Source organism: Odontesthes bonariensis, chromosome 20, assembly GCF_027942865.1.
Source record: "Odontesthes bonariensis isolate fOdoBon6 chromosome 20, fOdoBon6.hap1, whole genome shotgun sequence".
In the NCBI taxonomy this organism is placed as follows: domain Eukaryota; kingdom Metazoa; phylum Chordata; class Actinopteri; order Atheriniformes; family Atherinopsidae; genus Odontesthes; species Odontesthes bonariensis.
The window spans coordinates 7719350-7742023 of record NC_134525.1 but is presented as its reverse complement, the minus strand read 5'-3'; the positions used below and the strand labels follow the sequence as shown (position 1 = coordinate 7742023).

General features: G+C 40.9%; 1 protein-coding gene across 4 annotated transcripts in view; it reads left to right on the top strand.

Annotated features, from left to right (window-relative positions):
- dpp6a (dipeptidyl-peptidase 6a) overlaps positions 1 to 22674 on the top strand; it is a 247212-nt gene that overhangs the window by 65587 nt on the left and 158951 nt on the right. Inside the window, exon 1 of one of the 4 annotated variants that reach the window (XM_075452812.1) lies at positions 19489 to 19839. The exons of the other annotated variants lie outside the window; for them this stretch is intronic. Coding sequence (XP_075308927.1) covers positions 19756 to 19839 — 84 coding nt within the window. The 5' untranslated portion in view covers positions 19489 to 19755. Of the gene's footprint in view, positions 1 to 19488; positions 19840 to 22674 lie in introns of those variants that run through there. 4 annotated transcript variants of the gene reach the window in all.

Here is a 22674-nt window from a genome sequence, read left to right as displayed (position 1 = left end):
GCCTGGATCAGTCGTCACTCTGTTGCCTGCAAGCTGTATGAAATTCAGCAGCTCTCCATTTTGACAGGAAAGAAACGGCGTGATCGCATCACACCTGTGTTGGCGTCCCTGCACTGGCCTCCAGTCTATTTCAGGATTCAGTTTCCAATTTCATTAGTTCTTCTTGAGAGCTGAAATGGTGTGGTGCAACCCGGCTTGTCTGAACTTTTACAGCCTCGCTCTCCAGCCGGAGCGCTGAGGTCTACAAACCAATTACTCTTGAGCATTCCAAGATCAAGGCTCAAAAACAAAGGTGACGGGGCCTTTTCGGTGGCGGCCCCTAATCTGTGGAACAGTCTACCTTTTCATATAAGAGCTGCCCAGACTCTTGATCATTTGAAAACTCTGCTAAAAACCAATTTCTTTTTGCCGGCTTTTAGTTCTGGTTGAGCAGGCTATCGTGGCTTATTTTCTGCAAGCAAAGTTTTATTAGATTTTTTTTATTTTCCTATTTCTTGATGTTTTATTGCTGATTTCAACTATTGATTACGCTTATGTTGGTATAGCTTTTACATCACTTTAGTCAACTGAGGTTGTTTTTAAATGTGCTACAGAAATAAACTTTTACTTGACTTTTGAAGCATAGCTCAACATTGTTCTGTAATGATTTACACGGCGTGAAAAGATGAAAAAAAAGAGAGCGGAAAATAGTGCTAAATACTCCACCGCGTATTCCCTCAGATTTCTCTTTAATTCCCTGAAATAAGACAAACAGCGTGAGATAATTCTCTAACACTCAATGATGGGATTTGCAAAAGAATGGCAAAATTTAATTTGTTCTCTCTGAAAGCTGCCAAAAGGGGAAAAAAAATGGTCACTGCTGAACCCCAAGCAGTATATCTGCACTCTCCCTATCACTGTTAGGCTTCTGACAAGTGTCTTATAACCTGTATTTCGCAGAAATGGAGGCGCTTCTTCTCAGTACATAGAGGACAGGCTATAGATATCTTTGAAAAAGGCTATTCATCAATTCCGAGGTGGCATCGTCTCTCACTGATGTCTGCGACTCTCCAACTGGTGCTGCATTCCTCTTTGTGTTGCTGCTTCTCGTCTGGCAGTGAGCTGACGATAACAGATGGCGGGCATTAATAACTTCATCTTAGCGTAAAATGAATTCATATCCGGCCTCTTCACGAGGCGTTTTCACTCTGGGGAGAGAGCAGGCGGCAGAGGAGGAGGAGGATGGGGAGGCAGGCACCAAAATCTTTTCCTGCTGGGTTTTAAGCTCAGCTCCCCTCCTATCCATCTCCCTGACACAGACGCGCACATGTAGCTGTACACAAGTGCGCACACAAGCACAGACCCCATAGAGCTGTGGAGCTTTTCACTTTTATGGGTCAGAAAACTGGAGTGCTGATTTAGTCATTATTTATGACTGGACGCGGTATTTCTAAGATTGGGAATGGAAACAGCAGAGAAGCAAATAACTCGAACATTTCTACTGCAGACAAGAAGCGTGTGATTTTCACGAAAGCATGGCACGAAATGCATCTTGTTGAGTTAGCTGTTAAATGATTCTGTTTGGTTTTTATTATTCACTTTTTGAGTTTGTAAAGTTTCTGTTTGCTCCAGGCTGCCAAATGTTGCCGGTTTACTTCTGCAGGTGTGTTTCATTTTTTTAGATGTGGACCTGTTAGACGTTAGATGTGGACCTTTTTGCCTATCGATGTCTTTTTCTTCCAGCCTATGAATGGATCTATAAGGCTGTTGCACATGATTTGATGTGGAATATCCTTGTAAGTTGCAGCATTTTGCAGATAATCAAAGCTGTCGGTCAAGTGTATTGAAAAAAAAAAAATCAACATCCTGCAGATTTGATTTAGCTCAGGTGGATGCCTGTATATCAGCGCCACTCGGGTTTGAGCTTTGGGAGGAAAATCCACCACTTGAAGTGCTTCTTGTGCACCACTAGAGGCTGTCCTGTTCCTGTCTCACTGTGAGGTGAGCCCCTCTTAAGCCGAAGGCTCAAACATATATCGTTCTGAAAGCAGGGTCTGCGGGGACTCGAGGCCAGTCACACAAAGTGAGGTTAAATCAATGATACAGAAGATGAGGGATGACGAAAGGAAGGTACAGAGACAGAGGGATAGAGTGAGGAAGGGACAGGCCAGATAAAGCATTTGACTTAAAGGCAAAAAGTGGCCAACAGAAAAGGCTTGATCAAAACCAGAGGCGGATAATTGAATAGTGCATGATATAAAAAAAGATGAATAGCGTTTCCACGAGACAAAGGGAGGATGTAATTCAGCCTGCCCAGACAACGTTGGCCCGATTGGTGATGCTCAATAGGGGGAAACACACCACCTGACTTCCTGTGCAGGGATTGAAATTAAGATTTAATCAATACCTATGCAATTATTGATTCTTTTGAAATTCCTCTTTGGATTTCTGTGTGGATGAAAGTTTCCTTTTAGGTCTTTTTGGCAACTCATTCAGACCCGATGTAACATATAAGGCCAGTGTCAATAATTTACAGTAAAAGCTGAAGGTTTAGACTTTGGAACAATCTTTATGTAAATTTTATAGCTTCTTCATAGGCTGGTAAATCAAGGTTTTTAGTGGAAATGGATAATTCTCGTTTTGTTTTTGTTTTTTTTCATTCCTGAGGCTGTTTTCAAACACTGCTAAAATGTTGAGCATTAAAAGTAGTAATAATCTGCTCATCCTCCACCGTAGTGCTAATGTTAAACTATAGGATGATTACTGTTTAAGTTTACTGAAAGAATACAAGATGGTTCATGAAACGTAGCCTGTTTTTTTTCTATCAGCACATGGCTGGGTAGTTTCAAATGGAGAAAAAGAAAAGTCGACATCGAAGCATCCAGACTAGTACTTTTTCAACTTTATATACCTAAAAGTCGCTGTCGTTGGCTTCTAAGGTAATAAAAGCCAACTAATTAGGTGTCTAATAAGGCTTTGGCATGACTTTTGTTTCTCTGCTGTGTCTCTGTCTCGTTGCAAGTCTCCAGCAGCGTTAATGGTGGAAACTTGATATGGTGATGGTCTATTTGGTTAGTTTCAAAGATTTGTGTCTGTTTCTCTGATGGAACTAGTTTATATATCTCCTTGCTTTTGTTAAGTTTAATGTTTAGTATTTGCTCTCATGATTGTGCACATTCTTAATTTTCTTTCTATTTATCTCTCTGTTCATTTTTGATTTGTGCATCTGGGAACCGTGTTTATGTGCCCCTTTATAATGAATGCATATGTTTATGTGGCATTTATTCCTAAAGAAGCAAAGATACAAACATTTTCCATCGGCGGAAGCTTTTAGTATGTACAGAGTGATCAAGAACCATTGTTTTAAGGAGCTCCATTGGGATTTTGATCCAGCAGGTCCATGTATGCAAATTTGGTGGGAGCGGTCGGTTTTGATGTGGCCTCGGGTAGGATTTAGAAGTCACAACATAAACTAAGGCTTAACATCTTCCTCGCAGAGGGCCTGCTGGGTTCAAGCGTGTTTCCCTTCGCTTCATGTCATCCCCTTCTTTCTGCCCACTTTCCCGTTCTCTTCCCGTCATTTTACAAAATGCCACTTGAGCCTGCAAAACCCTTTAATACATAAAAAACTGTGGGTATCAAAGGCTCCGGTCCTCAAACAAAACAAATCTTTTTTGCTTTCTGATTGTGGCTTTGTGCTAGTACTATGCAAGAGTCTTTTTGTAAATGTCAGGCCGACGGTTCAGTGCTGCTTTTTCCATGCATTTGTTTTTTTCTTTTGTATTTTGTTGCTTTAAATAGTTGTGCATTTGTCAGATTATTCACGATAAATGGCTGCACCAGGATTGGGATCCTGTGGGTCCTGCTGTATCCAACATAGATATTCTGCTGGTGGTAATGTCAGAAATCCTGCAAGAGTGGAATTACGAAAACAGTCCTCCACACGGCTTTATGCCATTTACATGAATCAGTTAGATATTTTACAGACAGATGTTAAAGATCTGTATCAAACCTTGGGATATATGAGGAAAGTAAAATGATTCGGTCTTTGGCTCCTTCTATCTGTGCTGGTGTGTTTGAGCGAGGCATGTGATGGCAAGGTCTGTGACCTTCATCGTACCCTGCAGCTATTGTGTGTTATTGTGTGAATAGATGAATGTCAGGCCAGTGTAAAGAGCTTTACACATTCTTTTGATAAGAGAAATCCTGTCCACAGCTGCTGTGTGTGCATCAAAAGAAATATTTACACTTTCCTACAGATTCAGGAGATGACATTCACAATGACAGCTGTGCGTTTTTACTGCTGTGCAAATGTCACTACAGCTAGCATGGGAAGAAATAAGCTCTTTATCACAGTTATTTGAATTCGAACTAGTGTCATATTCTTGTGAAGCACGGAAGGTCAGTGTGTCTGTTCATTTTTACGCCCCTCAGATTGGAACTATGTGTCTTGCTTCTGTTGCTCTCTGGCCCCAGCTGTTATCAGGACTTAAGCTGGTCTTGTTTTGCATCCCTTGCTGTACACAGTGTGAACAACTGGGAAACTCTTTCTTTTTGTCTTCCTTCTCACTATGACGCTTTAATAGTCCGGATATTCCCGATAAGGCCCTTGCCTGAAGAAACACGCACAAGAAAAGTGTTGAAGTTTCCACTCTCACTTTATTCCTCCGTTCTGAAGATGGTCATTTGATGCACAAAGATGGCACTTCTTGTGAATGGTGCTAAAATTTACACTGGGAAAGGCATTCATGGAATCACTGATAAATTATGTTAATGTACATGTTTTTCATGAGAGTGTCTGTTCATGCAAGCAGCAGTGACTGCTGTGTTTTAGTTTCAGCCTCTAAAGGGTGAGGATTTTCTGCTTTACCTCATTAACTGTCTATTAAACTAAGCGTCCTTGGTTCTGGATTCATTCTCAGATGAATAGGCTTGTGGACAATTGATTCAACATCAGGTTAGCTAAACACTCCTAGGAAACTTTGATTACAGTAAACTCATAATGAAACGGTAATACTGTTTTACTCGTTGGTTTAAGCTACAGATTCTAGTTTTTGGCACGGGCTCATGTCTAGCCAGTATGTGGTACGATGGAGGTAACTAGATGATGCACGGATATGATGTACAAACAGGCAAACTGCTAATAGGATAAGAATGTCACGTTTTTTTTTTGTATCCGATAACAATGTTGATAATAATCAGTGAATTCAGTTCAGCATACAAAGTGATTATCAATGCACAAAGCATGCTATAGAGGGCAGAGTTTCCCTGCAGGTAATGACTGGAGACAGACAGGCGTGCACATCAGCTCCAAACCACCCACAACTCTACAAAGCACATCTTCATGCTGTCATTACGGCACTTTTCGCACAACAACAACAAAAGCACTTGTCTGTTCCAAACTTTGCTTTTTCACTTGGATCCACTCTGATTGAAATGCTTTTAACCTCAAGCGCTGAAATCTCCGGGGGGGCTCTGACGTGTTGTTCTTTCACGTGGGAGCGGAGAGGGGCTGCACTTTTACCTTTCAGAGGTTGGTACGGAGTAGAAAACAGGCAGTTTCTGACTGTTGGGTGTTGTTAGTTGAACACAGCAGCCTTGCATTCATCTGCGATAAAACGGAATGTGAATGCGCATTATTAACGAGTGACATGTGTGAAACTATCAGAAGATACACGGACAGGAAAGGATTAGAAATTTCATTTTCACTGTCGCAAACAGTTTTAGGGGCAATCCGAGAGGAGAAATAAGAGTTTGGGGTCTTCACAGTTTTCATCCAAATATTCCAGATACGCAGTAAAATCTTTGCTTGATTTTCCCACTGCTGTAAGTGGAATGCTCCCTGTATATATTGTCCTCTGCCTTTTTCTTTTTTTCTTGTCAGACAAAGGCAAATTTCAGGTGTTCAGCAGAACATAAACATCTAAATGGGACTCATCTGTTCTTCCTAATTTAGTGCTTAATAGGGGTTTGACGTATGGTTGCTTGTAAATACCTGAAACAGCAGCCAACGCTCTGGTTATAAGAGCACTTGAGCTAAAAAGAATAATATGGCCATCATTTAGTCTAATTTTACAGCATACATTTAATACAGTCATGTTAAAAAGAAAGATTTTTACTAATCATTTAAAATCATTTGGTCCTTACCAGGTCTTGAAATTAGACATAGTGGTACAACTTTAGTTGAACATCAACACAACTTATGACACTGTCACCCCATGGTTCAGTAGCTTTTAGAGCCATCTTCATCAGCAGTAACTTGAATGAACTGTTTTACATGTGATGTTATCAGTCTTTCACATCACTGTAGAGGAATTTTGGCCTTTTTTTTAATCTCCTTGTCTTCAGTTCAGTGCGGTTGACATCAGGACGTTCTGCTGTAGCTTTGCTGCTGTGTTTGCAATCATCGTCCTGCTGATGACCCAGTTTCTGACAGATGGCCGACAGATGGCCTCACATCTGACTATGGAACACTTTGTACACAGAGGAGTCAAGTCAAGAAATCTTAATCTCAAATTTTTTCTGTAAAAGAAAATGCAAAATTCAGTGTCAACAAACATTAGTGCAAAAGAATATACAATATAAAACTATATAATTTATACATTAAGTCACGCTGAGTTTTTTAAAAGCCAGATGACAGCAGGAATAAATGATTGACGACAGTCTTGATTGTTCTCCGTGAATTATCTTTCTCTCCGTAGAGTGATGGACTCCAAATAGTTTGGAAATGGTCCTAAACCACTTCCAATGTTGACTGATGGCAACAATTGCTTCTCTAAGAACATGGTGTGTTCCAGGTTCACCCCGGAAAGTATTTCCAAATTGTTGCCCAAAAGGTGCTTTGGCCCATGCACGATAGACAGAAATGCTGAGAGCAGTTTGGGATTAATCATTTGCAGTCATCAAATTCGAGGTTAGGCCGAAGGTAATTTCTGATGTTCCTCCTTGACACTGTGCATTTGATAGGCACCACCCGACTGCCACTTCTTCTCTTTATTTCGATGGAAGCAGTAACGGTGGAGTTAATTTTGGACTCTATCTTTGAGGTGCCCAGAGATGGCATTTGTTGTGATTTGCTGCTAAATAAATACAACTGAACAGAATTTTAGTGAATGTTTTTTTTTACACACAGTTTCTGCAGTTTAGATTTTGTTAAATGAATAATGACACAGTGGAATATGTCATGTGTTGATGCTCATCTGAGGCTGTGTTTCACTGTTTCTCAGACCCGTTCAGGACCAGATGATGTCCTGCATATCGTGTTCTGACACATGAAAGCTTAGAACTGAAACAGGCTGTATTTATTTTCGCACTGCAGCTCTTACACAGTGTCAGTTAACAAATTCATATTTTTTTTCTGCTGAAATGATCCTTTTATCCATTTACTGACTCTGGAATGTTTTTAGAGTTCCTCACTAACTAAATTGCTGCCTTTTCCTTTTCCAGTGACCTGTGCAGAGCTCTTAAATAGAACCGAGCCCTGGATCACCACCACCACACCTCCCTTCCTCTACTGATCTATTTCCCTTTTTTCCCTGTCTTCTCATTGCTCACCTTTTTGACCCGTTGTTCCGTTCAGTGGCGTCGACCAACTGAAGCGTAACATTACATCAGCACAGGGCTTTTTGTCTGAGACATAGGCTCAGGTCGGTGCTGTGTAGTACGAGCTGAAATGAGTTGCATTGACCAGAATGTCTATGTTTAGACCTTGTTATACTGGGCTGCTACATTTCAGCTACTTCGACAGCCAGCTTTCACATGTAGGTCTTATTCTGTTTAAGGTTTGATATCTATTATCTATCCAGGGAGTAGACTTTTAGCAGTGGAAAAACAAAGCGAGAATAACACCCCCCCCTTCCATATTCCTACAAATTACTCCGACAGAAAGCATTAAAAGCCAAAGCAGGAAGCCGTGTATCCTTTCTGTGCCGAGATGATGAGTGTTGCATGGTTGTGAAGGATCCAATTTCCAGTCCATTTTCTTTTGCTTTAAAGGGAAATATGGAGAGAAAGCAGCATAAATATTGTTACAATAAAAACAACATAAACTGGCAAAGACACCTCTGCACATAATACAAGAGCATGGGCAATATTTCAGTTAAGTGGCCCAAGTATTCTGAGCTTACAAAACTTTTAAAACACTGGATGTAGAAGCAGATGCACTGATCAGGAGAGGCATCGTACACGTCCCTTAAAATGGTCTTCAGTTTACCGAAGGTAATCAAATGTGACACGTTTTGTCGAGCAGGAAGAAGCGGCGTATTAAATCATTAGTCTTAACTCTGAACCGCCATATCAGTTGTTAATCTCTACACGTACTGTATTGCTTTTGGTGAGTTTCTCGAACCCTATGCATTTTAGTTCTGTAGTTGTAGAACTTAAACTAAGCTGCACACTTAATCCAATCATTGTTTAAAGGGGAGTTATAGCAATGAGTTGAATGAATCGCACCATATTAGTAGTGTTTAAAGGGATAGTTCGCCTCTTTTGACATGAAGCTGTACATCCCATATTAGCAATATCATTTATGAACATTGACTTACCCCCTGCTGCGTCCTGTGAGCGGAGTTCCAGCTGAGTTTACATTTGCATCCCAAAATCGTTCCCGATGAAAAAGTCAGACCTCACTTGGCGCTATTTTTGCCTCCTTTGAGAGAACCCACGCATACACGTGGAGAACATGCAAACTCCACACAGAAAGGCCCCAGCTGGGATTTGAACCTGGAACCTTCTTGCTGTGAGGTGACGGTGCTAACCACCACACCATGCCAATCCATGAAAATTCAAATCTTGAACCCATAACTATGTATATTTTTCAACCCTTTCAATGTATTTTTGGTGAAACTGCAACATTTGGTGCGGTTGATCTTGGTAGCTATAAAACATTTTGGTCTTTCCCATTTTATTGTGCAGGCCCAGTGGACCACCTGGCCAACACTAATGATTAGGGCAGGGCATCACTACTAACTTCCTGAATCCATTCCATTCCAATTTAGCAGATTGCTGTTGAATTAAATTTCTGGTGTAAAAAAGCCGGCGTACTTTCCTTATCCAAACTCTTTTGGTGTGACGGTGCTGATGTTAGTGTCGCTGCCTCCGTCATGTTTTGCCTCTCCTCGCAGAGGGTACAGGGTCTTCCCGACACGTGCTGAATCTTGATGCACAAAGAGATTCCTAACGCAGATGATGCCGAAAATGACAGAGAATAGAAGTCGATTCGAGGGTTTTATGAATCGAGACTGGATTGTTTTAGAATGAAAATGTGCTTGAATAAGAAAATTTAGATTCTTTTTAACCCAACCCAAATTCCCTCCAAGAAGTTCTGCGATCGGCCAGTTTAGCATCTACGTGTTAAACTTGTTTTTGTGTTTGATATTACTTAGTCTGTTGGTGTTTTTCAATGCAGTTTCTTGTTTTAGAAATGAAACTATTTTTGTTTCTATTATTAATATTACTGTATTTCTTTTCTTTCTTTTTTTCTGGAAATTCTGAGCACTGCTGGTGATGTCAGACTTTGTGTTCATTCCTGCATTAATCACTCCTCCTGATGTGGTACAGAGGAGATTAAATTATCATTTTTTTTCTGTTTGAGTGTAGTTTGCGTGTTTTCCACTCGTTTGTTTTTGGTTCAAATTTTTTTTAAAGTACTTGGAAAAGTGACAGTTATCACAGTCCAAACGCAGCCAACATGGCTTTTGCATATCAAGTAACAGAGAGATAAAGGGCTGCATTTAATTGGTAAACATTCATATGCAAAGCGTACACCAGTGGGAAATATATTGTGATGTTGTGTGGCAGGTTTCAAATCTTATATCTCCAAACAACCTGCACAGTGGTTCTACAACTGAAGGATGTTTGTGAAAACATTTTTAATGACGGAACGTTTGTGTTGCAAACCCATGAATCGTGTCAGATTTTAGATATAAGTGCATATAAACACATCTGAATTTAGTTTGACTCTGTGTTAATAAGGCCAAGTTTCCATAAATACAGGGTCGTGATTGCCAGTTTGATCAGAAGTGTGTGCTTTCTGCAGACCAGTACCAGCACCAGCCCCGTGGTGATGTTAGAGCGCACAGGCTACAACATCCCTTTATCAAGTGCAGTCTGAGTGCCTCCCTCTCTGTTTTAATTGTCGTATAATAGGATCTTGTATGGCCTCCCATCAAACAATTGTTTCTCTTTCATGTTTGATCTCCATGGCTGTTCGCTGCCTTTCAGCATCTATTAATGTGACAACTTCAAGATGACCTCTTTGCCTCATGGGGACACCTGAACATCTGATCCTACTGTAACCGACGCCCATTTGCTATCTCTTGAACTCATGTCTGAACACTCACGTGGCATGCAGATAGCTGAGGCGCACATAATGACTCAGACTGTAACAAATGGCCTCAGCTCTTTGTATTTGTTTTGAATCCATAGAGCCATTACGGAACGTTGTGAGGCCGTAACTTGGCTCCCGATAAGTGCACCTCCCTGTGCGAAAGTGAGGAATTGCTCTTAGATATGAACTGAAAGGGATGGAAAAATGTTGTTTTTTTTCATTTTCAGCCAAGAATATTGCTTTTCCGCGACCATGGAGACATATGTGCTTCGGGAGGGAAAAAAAAACAACTTTATATGAACAATCAAAATGGGAGATAATTTCATGGAATGGTTCAGTATTGTCAAATGATTTCTTTTTCTAGAAAAGGCTAATAGATGCTAATGTTTGTGAAAAGACTGAAGAGCAGAAGACTGCTTGTGATTAGGCTTCACTTCACTTACCGGTATACTGCCATATATATGTGTATATATATATATATATATATATATATATATACAGATTTGCCACTGCTGTTTTTATATATCTTTTAGCATATGTATATATATTTTTTTAATATTTTTTCTTTTTTTACCTCCTACTATATATATATATATATATATATATATATATATATATATATATATAAATAGTTTACTTCGTGTTTATTGCTGTTTTGCACCAGGGATAAGAGGGAAACACTATTTCAATTATGTGTATGTCCTGCACATACGGCAGCATTGACAATAAAGTTGACTTGACTTGACTAAGACTGTCTGCACGGTGAAAAGGAACCAAATCATTTGAATTTTTGCTCACTTTAAAGTCTCTTGAGTGTTTTTCTTTAATGCGATGTTACTATTTAATGTGTCTGCTTACTGCCTTCCAGTAAGATTAAAAGTAGATGCCAAACTCTCAAACTCTTTTTAATGCTACAAAATTATTAAATTCAAGCCATGTTTTTTACATTTCACTGTATTGAAGGCAAGGGTATAAGTTTTGTCGGAATATTGAGAGGTGTAAGATTAATAAATAAATCTTATGGACCTCCCACACACGATTCTTGTCATTCTGTTGAGTTTTTAAGCCCTGACGTGTGCCATTTCATCTGTAATTTACGGCCATAATGTCTTTATGTGATGGAAAACCAACTTTAGGCATCAGGTGACATAAAAGCCTTGTTTCCACTGTCAGTACGGTTCGGGTCACTGTGTATCGGTACAGTACGGGTCGGGCCGCTTTGGGGTCAGCTTTGCGTTCCCACTGCACAAAGGGGACCCTCAGGGGTGGGTGGAGTGCGTGCCGAAGCCTGCACCTCCTCAGCACTCCATACTAGGTATGGGCCGGTTACCGGTTTCAAGGTATACCACGGTATTAAAAAGTCAAGGTTTCAAAACCACTAAAATTTTCTGTCATACCGTCCCTGCGGTATGAGCGTTTTTTTTTATTTTTATTTTTTTGTGGTGTCTCGTCAAAGAGAAAGTGGAGGTCCCTCACGCCGCGTGCAGCTTCAGCGTAGTGCCCTGCGCACCTCCGCTTGCTGTGAGTGACAAGCAGGCAGCTCTGCAGGCTGAATGATGGCTGAAGGAAGTGAGCCTTCCGAACTTTTCCCCCTGTCTGATTTTTTTTTTTTTGGTTGCCGCGTAGTCGTGCACCAGTCAAAATTTGCGCGGAGAACGACAAACAGGATGGACCAATTTGAATCCAGACTCAGCAAGGAAGTGCGGTACAGGCACCTGTACGACTCTGCACTGAAACAACACAGTGACCACATCAACTCCCAGAACTCGTTGACGGAGATTGGCAGAACTTTAGGGAATTTGCTGTTGTTTCATTCACTGGTGTTCACTGAAAGTGGCTTTGAGTATTATGAAAAGCGCGATATGAAACCGATCTATTATTGTTATTATTGCATCCTGAAAGGCAACGATAATTCCCAAGTGTGCTTTGGCTCCTTCCCAAGGGAACCGGTCCTGTGTGCTGGGTACCCCACGCAGAAGGCTTACAAAAATGGTAACGGGTACCATGGGACCGGTACGCTGTCGTGGTAGTGGAAACACTGAAATAAGCGAACCGTTCTGAACCGACCCGTACTGGACTGCATAGTGGAAACGGGGCTATACAGCATATGATTAATTATAATGTAGCAAAGTTTTTACATATTTATTTTCCTGGTAAAAATCCCCCTCAACCATACCATACCATACTGAAGCTGACCCAAAAACACATAATTTTTTAGAATCATGACCTAGTTTATTGATTGATGAAGAATGGTTGTCACTCTGGGTATATTTACATGCACAGCAATATTCTGGTGTTAACCTAGTGAAAACCTTTTCTGATTACTCTAACCTGAACAACGTTATTTTCAGAATAAGCAATATTCAAATTAAGCAACGCAGAGTTTGATCTGATTTCTGTATGAATGAGTAGTCGGTGTCTTACCCTCAGCAGACTTCAGACTGGGATTGAAGCTAACAGCTACTTGGAACAGAGTCAAAGATGAGAAAAATTTTTGGTCACTATATACATTGTATAAAATGTATTTTTACACTGCATCGTTATTGCCTGCCTGAGCAACTACATGCATGTCGGTGTTGGGGCTCTAATTCTAGCCCCAGGATGCACAAATACTCATTGCACTTTGTGTTGGCTGCCACCTCTAAAATATTGAATGCTGGTGTTTAAATGAATGCATCACAGCAAATAGTTGCCCTAAAGGCCCCCTCAGACAGCTCTGCCACCACATAGCAATGACATATTCATGACTATAAATGGATAACTGAAGTTTTTTTCTTTTTTGTTATGGTTTGCATAAAATACAGATATCCAGGAAAGGATCAAACCAAGTAAGAAAGGCTGCTCACTAGCGCTTTAAGTGGCATGATATTGCATTTAAGCCCTCTGCTGTGGAGAATTTGAAATGAGACTTTCATTAACTGGTTCTAGCATCTTGTCAGTGTGCTTCCAGGGGTCTTTGGGGGGGATGAGGGTTTCTAAATGAGCTTTGTGGAGCCCAAGTCTGCAGGGTCTAGATTGCAACACTGCTGGTGCTCCCGTGCGACGGCCGTTTGGCTTGTGTCAGCGCAATTTACGAAGCAACACGGCATGAAACACACAGGGACACAGAGGCGTGCGTGTGTGTGAATGCAGACCACTGGCACCCTTTTTTTTGCTTCACACATTTTGATTCTGTTTGGCCTTGTGGAAGTGGCTTCCTCTTTCCCTTTCATCTGACAGGATAGAAAGTGCAGACAAAACATTAATGACGCTCCAGATGCTGCAGCGTCTGTGCTGGCTTTGGTGGCGTTACTCCACAGGCATTGCTGTCTGTCGTGTTGATCAGGATGGAGGGTAAAACTGCCGGCTCCTCTCTATCCCGGTGGATTATTCTCTCCAGGGACCGAGCTCAGCGTTCCCTCAAAGTGCTTCACTTTTTCATGATTTCTCCCTTAATTGCTGAACGCTGTGCTGTCTTTCCCCTCTGTCTCTCTCTCTCGTCAGACAGACAGGTAGCGACCTCCCCAGTGTTCCACAAACCCCACATGCTGTAGTTTGTGTTTGGGCTCCACCTGATCCATTAGTAATCCATTTCAGGGGCTGTCAACCATACAGCAGCCGGCGCGGTTTATCTGTCAGTATTTGTCAGCCCCGCGCTGACTGGTGAAGGCCTTAGATGGGGCTTCAGCAGTAGTTGGACTAAGTCTGAATTGTATACACTGCTGATAAATACTGTAATGTCCAGCATGTCAGAGGAAAGAAGATGGAGAGGGCTCCTGTTTGGAGTTTAGTGTGGGTAATAATGTGCTGAAGGAGCATTCTGGGGGAGGAAAAATGAGCGAGGCTGTCATTTTTCCAACATTTGTTGGGAAACTATGATTGTCGGTAAACTTCTTACATTGAAAAAAAATACATTCTGCCGATGCTTCAGATCAGCAGGCTGTACTGTTGAAAGTAGTTTGTGGTGACTTTTGAAAAATTTGCAAGAATTGCATGTTTACTTCGAATTCCTTCAAAACTTGACAGCTGAAGTTAAAATAATTCAGCAACATGTTCATTCTATAAAGTTTCTACAGTTATACTAAAAGCAGTTTCACTTGCTAAAACCATATTAGCCTTTTACTTTGTCATTATTATATCTTGCATTGTAGTCTTAGGGTTTTAGTCGAAGATTAATTGGCAGCAAATTTCCAAAAACAACTTTTTCAGAAATGCAAAAGTTAAGTCATCAAACCGGAGAGTTTGCAGTGAGATCCGGTAACTTAACAGCAAACCAAACGAGAAAGCCTACCAAATATTTTTCTCACAAAATTATAATCATTCTGATTCCTTTATAACGAAACCAGTTAAGCAGTCAAACGACACGAACCAAAACGAATCTTGGTTCTGTTTGTGTAACCTTTAAGCTGGTTCTCACATTTTGAAAACTAGCTGCGCAGTAGTCACACTGAGAGAGAGGAGGAGATTTAGGTTTCAGTTACAACTCAATCAAACCATGTCAAATAATGCCAGACTGCCAATAAAGATGCTGACATTCTCCTGGTGTTCGCAGAGCGAACGAGCTGAAACAGGAAATGAGAGGACTGGATGAGGGATGGAACCTGAGAATACAAATGTGTGCGATGTTATTAGGAACAGCAATAGTGATATGGCTGAGTTTCCTTTTTATAACAACCTTAACAACTCTCTCTGCACCTTACTGTTTTTTTTTTTCGTCGGTGTTGTCTTCCCAGCTGCTTCTTTATGTGGATTCATCAGATGCACCATGTCCCATAAACTGGGGTTCAGGATGTCATGGAACAAAACCAACAAACTGACTTCAGCTGCAACGTGCTCTTTAAAGGGGATAGAGAATCAAAATCATCTTTTTCACGTTTTTGGTGTTAGTTCTGAGTCTCCCCGCTGTGGGGAGTACACACGAAGTGCCAGCAAGTGTCAGAACCTCTGTTTCCAGTACTCCCCCTTTTTTGAATTGCCGCCAGAAAATGGGCCAATCCGTGTTTGTGACATATCTTTTGGCGCAATCGCCCCCCCCACACCCAAATCCACAGCCACCCCGTTTCAGACACGCCCCTTCGGTGAGAAACAGGAACAGGTGAGCCTTCCAAGGATGTGAAAGCGGACTACGATCGTTACATATTCTTCCCCCACAAAGAAATGTTCGCGATCAATGGCTTTTATTTATTTTTAACAGCATCCCCAGTACATACAACCGCCGACTTTTCCTTTGCTCTGCGCATTTCACGGAGTACAGTTTCACAAACCTTGCACGATTCCGAGCAGGCTTCAGTTGGAATTTAATGCTCAGTAGAGGGTCAGTTCCGACTTTGCACCAAAATCAACCCCAGCAGTCAGTACAGCCTGTAAGTATCACATTTTATTTTGTTTTAAATGTGTGTTGTGCCATATTCCTGTTGTAAGAATTGCACGTTAGCTCTGGCTTGTTCATCTAAAGGGAATAAGCTAACCTGCCAATCAAGCAACGGCAACCGAATAGCGCCAACACCTACCTGCATTTCATAATGAGGTTGCCAGATAAGCTCTGAAACGACGCCAATAAGGGCAAACGACGCATTCTAAACCCAGCATAGTAACATAGCTGTTGCAGAGAGCCTTTTAGGGAGGTTCTGAGCCATTACAGACCCAACCAATTTTTTTTTGGGCTACATATCACATCACAGAACAAGGATTAATGCCCCATTCAACCTTTCTCTATCACCTTTAAAACAATCAAGTGTCACTTTTAGAAGGAGGCAGCCCAGCTTGGAGATGAGGACAGGGTGTGGGTTTGTCATGGAATGCTGTTTAGAGTCCTCACGGTTAAGCTAAAATTAGCCAGATGTATAGCATCGCCAAAAAACATGAACATTATTTTGTCTCGTTTATTACAACACATTCTGGGGGCTCTTTAGCCTGCCATAGATTATATTATGTTTCTAAGCGTTTAACTCGAGGAAAAAAAGGCCCATTCAGGGATCCCGTAACCGTGGCCAGAGTCGCTGCTGTTCAGCTAAAGTCATATTATGTTCGGTGAATATGTTTTTATCGATCTATTTATTGTTATTTTTGTCATTCACATATCTTTTTAACTCAAAAAGAAAACAACAAAAAAAAACAACAACAGATCTCTGATAAACGAGACATTACATCTATATGTATTGTATGCATACCCACAGTTTTATAAAAAGACATTTCAGTTCTAAAGTTTTACACATTAGGACTTTGAAAGAAAATACAAATTATATTAAGTGCACCTCAAATTGGCAACAACACATGAAATATTAAAGACCAGATCTTCTAAAAATCCAGATTTTTTTTTACCATGTCCTGATACGCCAAGTCTGAGAATTGAATAGTGTTTACACACAACAAAGAATATTAGATACATGACGGCATCTATTTACACATTTTTATGTAATCTAAAGACAACAAAATTGGAAGAAAGTTCCAAAGCTGGTGTACTTTTACTTCCTTTTTATTTAACCCAGCTATGAACACTTCTAAGAAGGTTTTATCAGTTCTCAGCTTAATCCGGTCTGTTAACAGAAACTGAGAATAATGGTGGCAGCATGGATGAAGCGTGTCAGTGCGGAATCAAATTGTGCTTAAGACATTTTGGATTTTTTTTTTGCCTGCTTTACACTGACAACATTCGCTGTTCTGTCTCAAAACCATAACAGTCGGAGCTGTTTGTACGATTTAGTTTACCTTGTAAAAGCTGTCAGCATTTATAACCATATGCAAAGGCTTTTGATGTTCTGCCGTTTCCATTCTGAAATAACCTCATGTGCTCATCTGGCTGCAGGATTCAGCCACTGTGCACTAATTAGTCTTAGTTGCTGGGTAAGACTAAGAGTTTTATGCAGATTTAAGTTCCAGGTTGTAATCCTGACTGAGTCAATTTAACTCTTTGTTATGAATTACAGTCTGTGTTTTATACTGCCATAATGAACACTGCTTGGCTCCACAGACCACAAGTTTGGGGCATGATTTTGAGCACACATGCAGGAGCAAAAGATGAATGTTTCTGCACTTCTTCACTGAGACGCTCTTTGCTCTTTAGTCCGGAAACATATCATGGATGTGTGTGAAAGATTTTCTGATTATTGCAAACTGATTAATTTGTGTTTTATTGTGTTCTTCAATACCCTCACCATTAAGAGAAGTCCTTCATCAGCATTTAGAAATTCAAATGAAAGACCAGTATTATGCAGCAGATCTGCAGCATTAACAGATCGACAAGGTTGCAATAGAGATACTCAGACTATCGTTGAAAAACCTTTCTGTGTGTGTGTTGGTGATGCAAATCAGATTGCTGGAGGGCAAAGGCGTGCAGTTTCCTGTTGAATATGTTCAAGTAGCTTATAAGTGGGTAAATGTTGCAGTCGTGCACACGCCTACACACTTGAACACGTGAACACTCAGGTGTGCTGCACATATATGGTCCTTCTGAAGCAGTTTTTTCCTCAGCTCTTCGAAAATGGGAATGGGCTCATTTATTTAACAATTCAATGACAACCGCAGTGGACATCCAAAGATTTATCATATTTTATTGGCCTCTGCTTTGTGGGAGATTAGTTCCAGACAAGGCTGAAATTGTTATTATCAGACTGCTGCTGACATGAGTCATGTCTGCTGCATCCGGCCTGAAATGAGGGAAAGAAAAACACATTTTAATAGTGGAATTACTGCTTTCATGTTGATATAATTCATATTTCACATGAGTGATGATGATATCTTGAAGTCTTATTTGTGGTGATAATGGGATTTCATTTTAATGTGACAGTTTGTCTTGTTTTGTGGAGTTTGCACAATTTTATAAGCACTCACTTAAGGTATTGCTCCAGTGTTCTGATTAATCTTTATTGAGCATGTCCTAAAATCAGTGCAAGTTCATTTGCTGGGCCGTGTTTTTACCGTCTGCCAGGAAGAACAGTTGCCTATGAAGACTTCAGAAGCACAATGAAACAGAAAACACATCAGAAGTCAGAGTTTTCATGGAAACTGAAAACCTGTAACCGGCCAGATCACCATAGTAACTCAAGCTGAATTCATAACGTGAGTATCAGTGAAAAGCTCCATCCTTTACTGATTCTGATATTCCGAACAGCAGACTCGGGCTGAATCAACATTTAAATGTAATCACGGAGAAGAATTAAATGTGTTTCTGTCCGACATTATAACCACATTAAAAGTGCTTGATTGATGTCAAATGAAAGGGGGATTTCCAATTAACTGAAGGAAAAGTCAATAATTACACTGTCATCCTAAAAGCTGGTGAGTCAACCCTTTAATCAGTGTTGAATTGAATGCTCACGTTGATTCCCATCTGAGGGCATACATTATATAATGAACCTTTTGAACTGTACTTATTCCACGAAAGAAACTTTGCGGTTACAGTAAAGCAAACATGCAAACATCTGGGAAGAAAAATGGTGAGAAACAACTTGGAATTGCAAATCAGTAAATCTCAGATCATCTTTCGAATACACCGTCTTTCTGAAAGAATATCAGCCCTTCCAATTCAGTCTCGTCCAACACGGAAAAGCTCCCAAAGTCCCAGCAGCTCCAAAGCTCTGACCTCCTGCCAAACGGTTTGGCAGGAGGTCAGAGCTCACCACATTTAGATGGAAACCACATATACGAGAACAACAACAAAAAGACACGATTTCACCTAACGCAACATCTCTGAAAACCCAAACAGAAAACACTACAATGACATGAACACAAAAACATTTCAGTAAACGGCCATTTTGTTTTTGTGAAAGAACTTTTTTTTTGTTTGTTTTGTTTTGTTTTGCACCTCAAGTCCACCGTAGAGAACAGCTATGAGTTCTAATAACGAGACAACCCGAAGTACGCCGTTTGTGACTGCACAGCTGCCACACCAGCACAGCTGCAGACTTCTGATCTGAAATCAGCCCCCCACCTGTCAGGGCACCCCACCATGTTGGCGCTTTTATGGCTGAGTAAACAGTTTAGCACTGATTGTTCCCTCAGTGGCCTTTCAAACAGAGGTGTTGAATTACCTCTGCTCACTCTCCATCACCCTGCTGCACTCCTGCTGCATCTGTGGCTTCATATTCCTCCCTCTCATTAGCTTAAGCCCCTGTAATCATATTCTTCCTCTGATAACGGTAAGTTGCTGTTTACGGGGACTCTCCTGGAGAGGGTTTCCTCCAGGCACTGAGTGAAAGCTAATCCTGGCTGTGTCTGTCTCCGGCCTCCATTAGGGCCTGCTAATGTTTGTGCCACGTAGCAGAGTTTGGAGACAGAGGGACTGGGGGTTGTTTTTGTTTACATGTAGTTGCTGGTAAGTGCACAGTGTAATGGCTGTGGGTGTGGCGACTACTTCATAAATTGAAATTGCTGGCGGACTGTCAAGGCAGGCAGTGGCTCGTTGGAGGAGCACAGCCGTAACGTTCGCCGCGCGGGTAGAGGTGAACTAGCTGCCACGAGCTGCTTAAAAAATGATTTTCGAACACCCACTGGGGACGCCGCTGGGCCTTCACAGGAAACCCTCCAGGGTGCAGAACGCCAAAAGATTTTGGAGGGTGAGTGTGATCTTTCTGCTGCTCTGTGTTGACTTGATTTAGTGAGACAAGCAAGTATATATATATATATATATATATATATATATATATGAGACTAGTGAGACAAGCAAGTAGCTTATATAGAATGGATCAACTCTTAAGAATTTTTCAGCGCCACTCGAAGGCTATGGAACAATTGGAAAATCTTATAGCTCACATTTAAAACACCCAAATTAAACATGCTGCAGCTTTGAATAAAATGAAGAGATACAGGTTGCTTCACATCTTCATCTCTTTTGTTTTAGTTGAGAGGGGGAGGACAGGTTATCGGCGTGTCAACGAAAGATCATTGCATTGCATGTTTCTTGAATGTCTCCAAAGTCTCTTTAGAAAGAGGTCCATCCCAGTTTGCAGATAAAGACTCGTCCTTATCAGTCTCAGCAAATCAGACTGAGCCTGTAACAGACCAACTTAAAGTCTCTGTGTAAAAAAAAAAAAAAAGAAAAAGAAAAAAAGAAAGTATTCCTCAGATCAAGCTCACGTCGAAGAGAAGCCAGCCTCAAAGTTTGTCCGTTTCTTTAAAGGTTATCCCCAGAGAGGGCAGAACCTAATGAAACTTGATGCCGTGTGGCGCTACGACTAAAATGCTGCAGAGGGTGTTTGAAGCACCGGTGGAGCCGCTCAATATTGCATTCTCCCAGGATGATGGCTTTAAAAGGGTAAAGATAGACTCTTTCTGGTCTAAGTTGAGAGCTGAATACAGATGTTGGTAGCCGAGGTGGCTCAAACTCGTGGATCCTCAGAATGAAATTTGGAGTTAATTCAGGAGTGTGTCTTGATCCTCATCATCTCCTGTGCTTTGCTTTCTTCTGTGCTTTCCCTTCGATTTAATCTCTATCTCTCATCGCAGGCTAAACCATCTCCTCTCGAACTGTCGACCTTTACTCTCCACTATTTGATTTGCACTATGTAGTGCTGCACCTCACTTGACTCCACTCTGTCGAGTGTCAATCAGGAAAGGTCTGTGCGGACAGGCTCGACACGCCAGCTCACACCTCTTTAGCACCTTTCAGGGGTGCATAGTTGATGTTTTTTTTCCATTTTTAGATGTGAGAAATATGCTTTTAATTTGGTAAAGGTGAATGCTCAACCCTTTTGAAGAGTTTATTCAGAAGCTGGGCTGCAAATTCCCCGCAATTCACCTTTTGTAAGGGATAGAAAACACAACATTTTGTGTAAATCCACAGAAAAAGAATTCATTATTTTTCCTTTAACAAAAGGTCTGCAGGAAACCCGTGATGGTTGAAGGGCACGTTTTGTTTGGCAATGGGTGCATTCTTTTAAGCTGTAATTTATCTTTCATCTTTTCTCTTTCCTTTCAGGCTTTTCATCAAATGTATTTCTTTATGTAATTTTTTTTCATTGCTGTTTCGAATTGTGTGTTAAAGTGCCTCCATTTCTTTCTTTTGTAAATGTCTCTTGTGCATTTCTTTTGTGCGACTTCACTAATCAATATTTCATACCTTAAAGTGTAGAGGAACAGAGGATTATAACCCAACTTCCACACTTCTGTTCAGGTTAACACAGCCTTTAGGCAACACTCGAGAAGTTTTTGAATTTAAAACTATGTGCTTCAGACACATTTTGAAGTAGATTGACTTTTGTGATGCGCATTCCTGGGCCTAAAACTGCCCTCGAGCGCTTGCGGGCTGAGATGCTGCAGTTCATGACTTTGGTTTCCAGCCCCACACCACTCTGTTTTGCTGTATGGTCACTTGACATTTTCGGGAGCTTTTAGTGGTGTCTTTGTGGCTTTTTCAACATGACAACAAATTTCATGTAAATGGCTGTGCATGTGCAGGGCTCACTCTGAGATTTGTTTTCATCCCACAGCTGAAGAGGGAGCCAAAGAGCAGAAACATAGCCAAATTCTCTGTCTGAGTAAAACAAATTCTGAGGTTTGCACAAAAAAAAAAAAAAAAAACATGATACAACACACATAAAAGGCTGAGAACTATGCTGAACAGAATTGAGTAAGTTGGACTGTTAAAACAGGGGTTCAACCCTTATCCAGCCCTTACTAAAAAGGTTTAATGGAAACAGCTACATTTAAAAGAAAAATCAAAGTTTTTAGGCTTTCATGGGATTTTTTTGCTCAAATTGAACATAATATGGATAACTGGGATGGAGTGGCGACCTGTCCAGGGTGGGTTGCACACCGCCTCTCGCCCACTGGCAGCTGGGATCGGCTCCAGCCCCCTGCGACCCTGAATTGGATTAAGCGGGTATAGATAAAGGATGGATGGATGAATAATATCAATAAGGAGAGATGCAAACACCTTTTGCAAATAAGCTATTTTGAGTCAGAAATGTAATTTATGACTTATTTTTGCTTACATGAAAAGATATTCACAATGTATCCAATTCTGGAAAATTTCTCTTCGTCTTTCTCTTGCGTGTGTTCAAAGCAATTGGTTTTGTGTAGGCTTCTTCATTCAAGCTTTGTTTCTATTTAGTACTATTATTCTGCTTATTACAGCTGTGGGCTTACGTATGAGTATACCGCCCCCCGGTCAGAATACAATCCAGCCTAGTTTAAGTGCTCTGAAACCAGGTCATCAAAACATTCCAGGTGCATCTTTTCTATTCAACATTCTTTTAAAGGTTTTCTTCAGTTTTTATGTCAATTTTAAGGAAATACAGCTCGCATTTTTGCTTTTTGTCCCTCAGCTCTCTGTCGCACTATTCTCACAAAGTTTGTTGGCAGTTGTGTCTGGAGAAACTGCATCTAGCCGATCATTAAGCAACTAAACGGACAGATTAACCACGAGTAGTTCTTGGAAACCAATAAGTAGC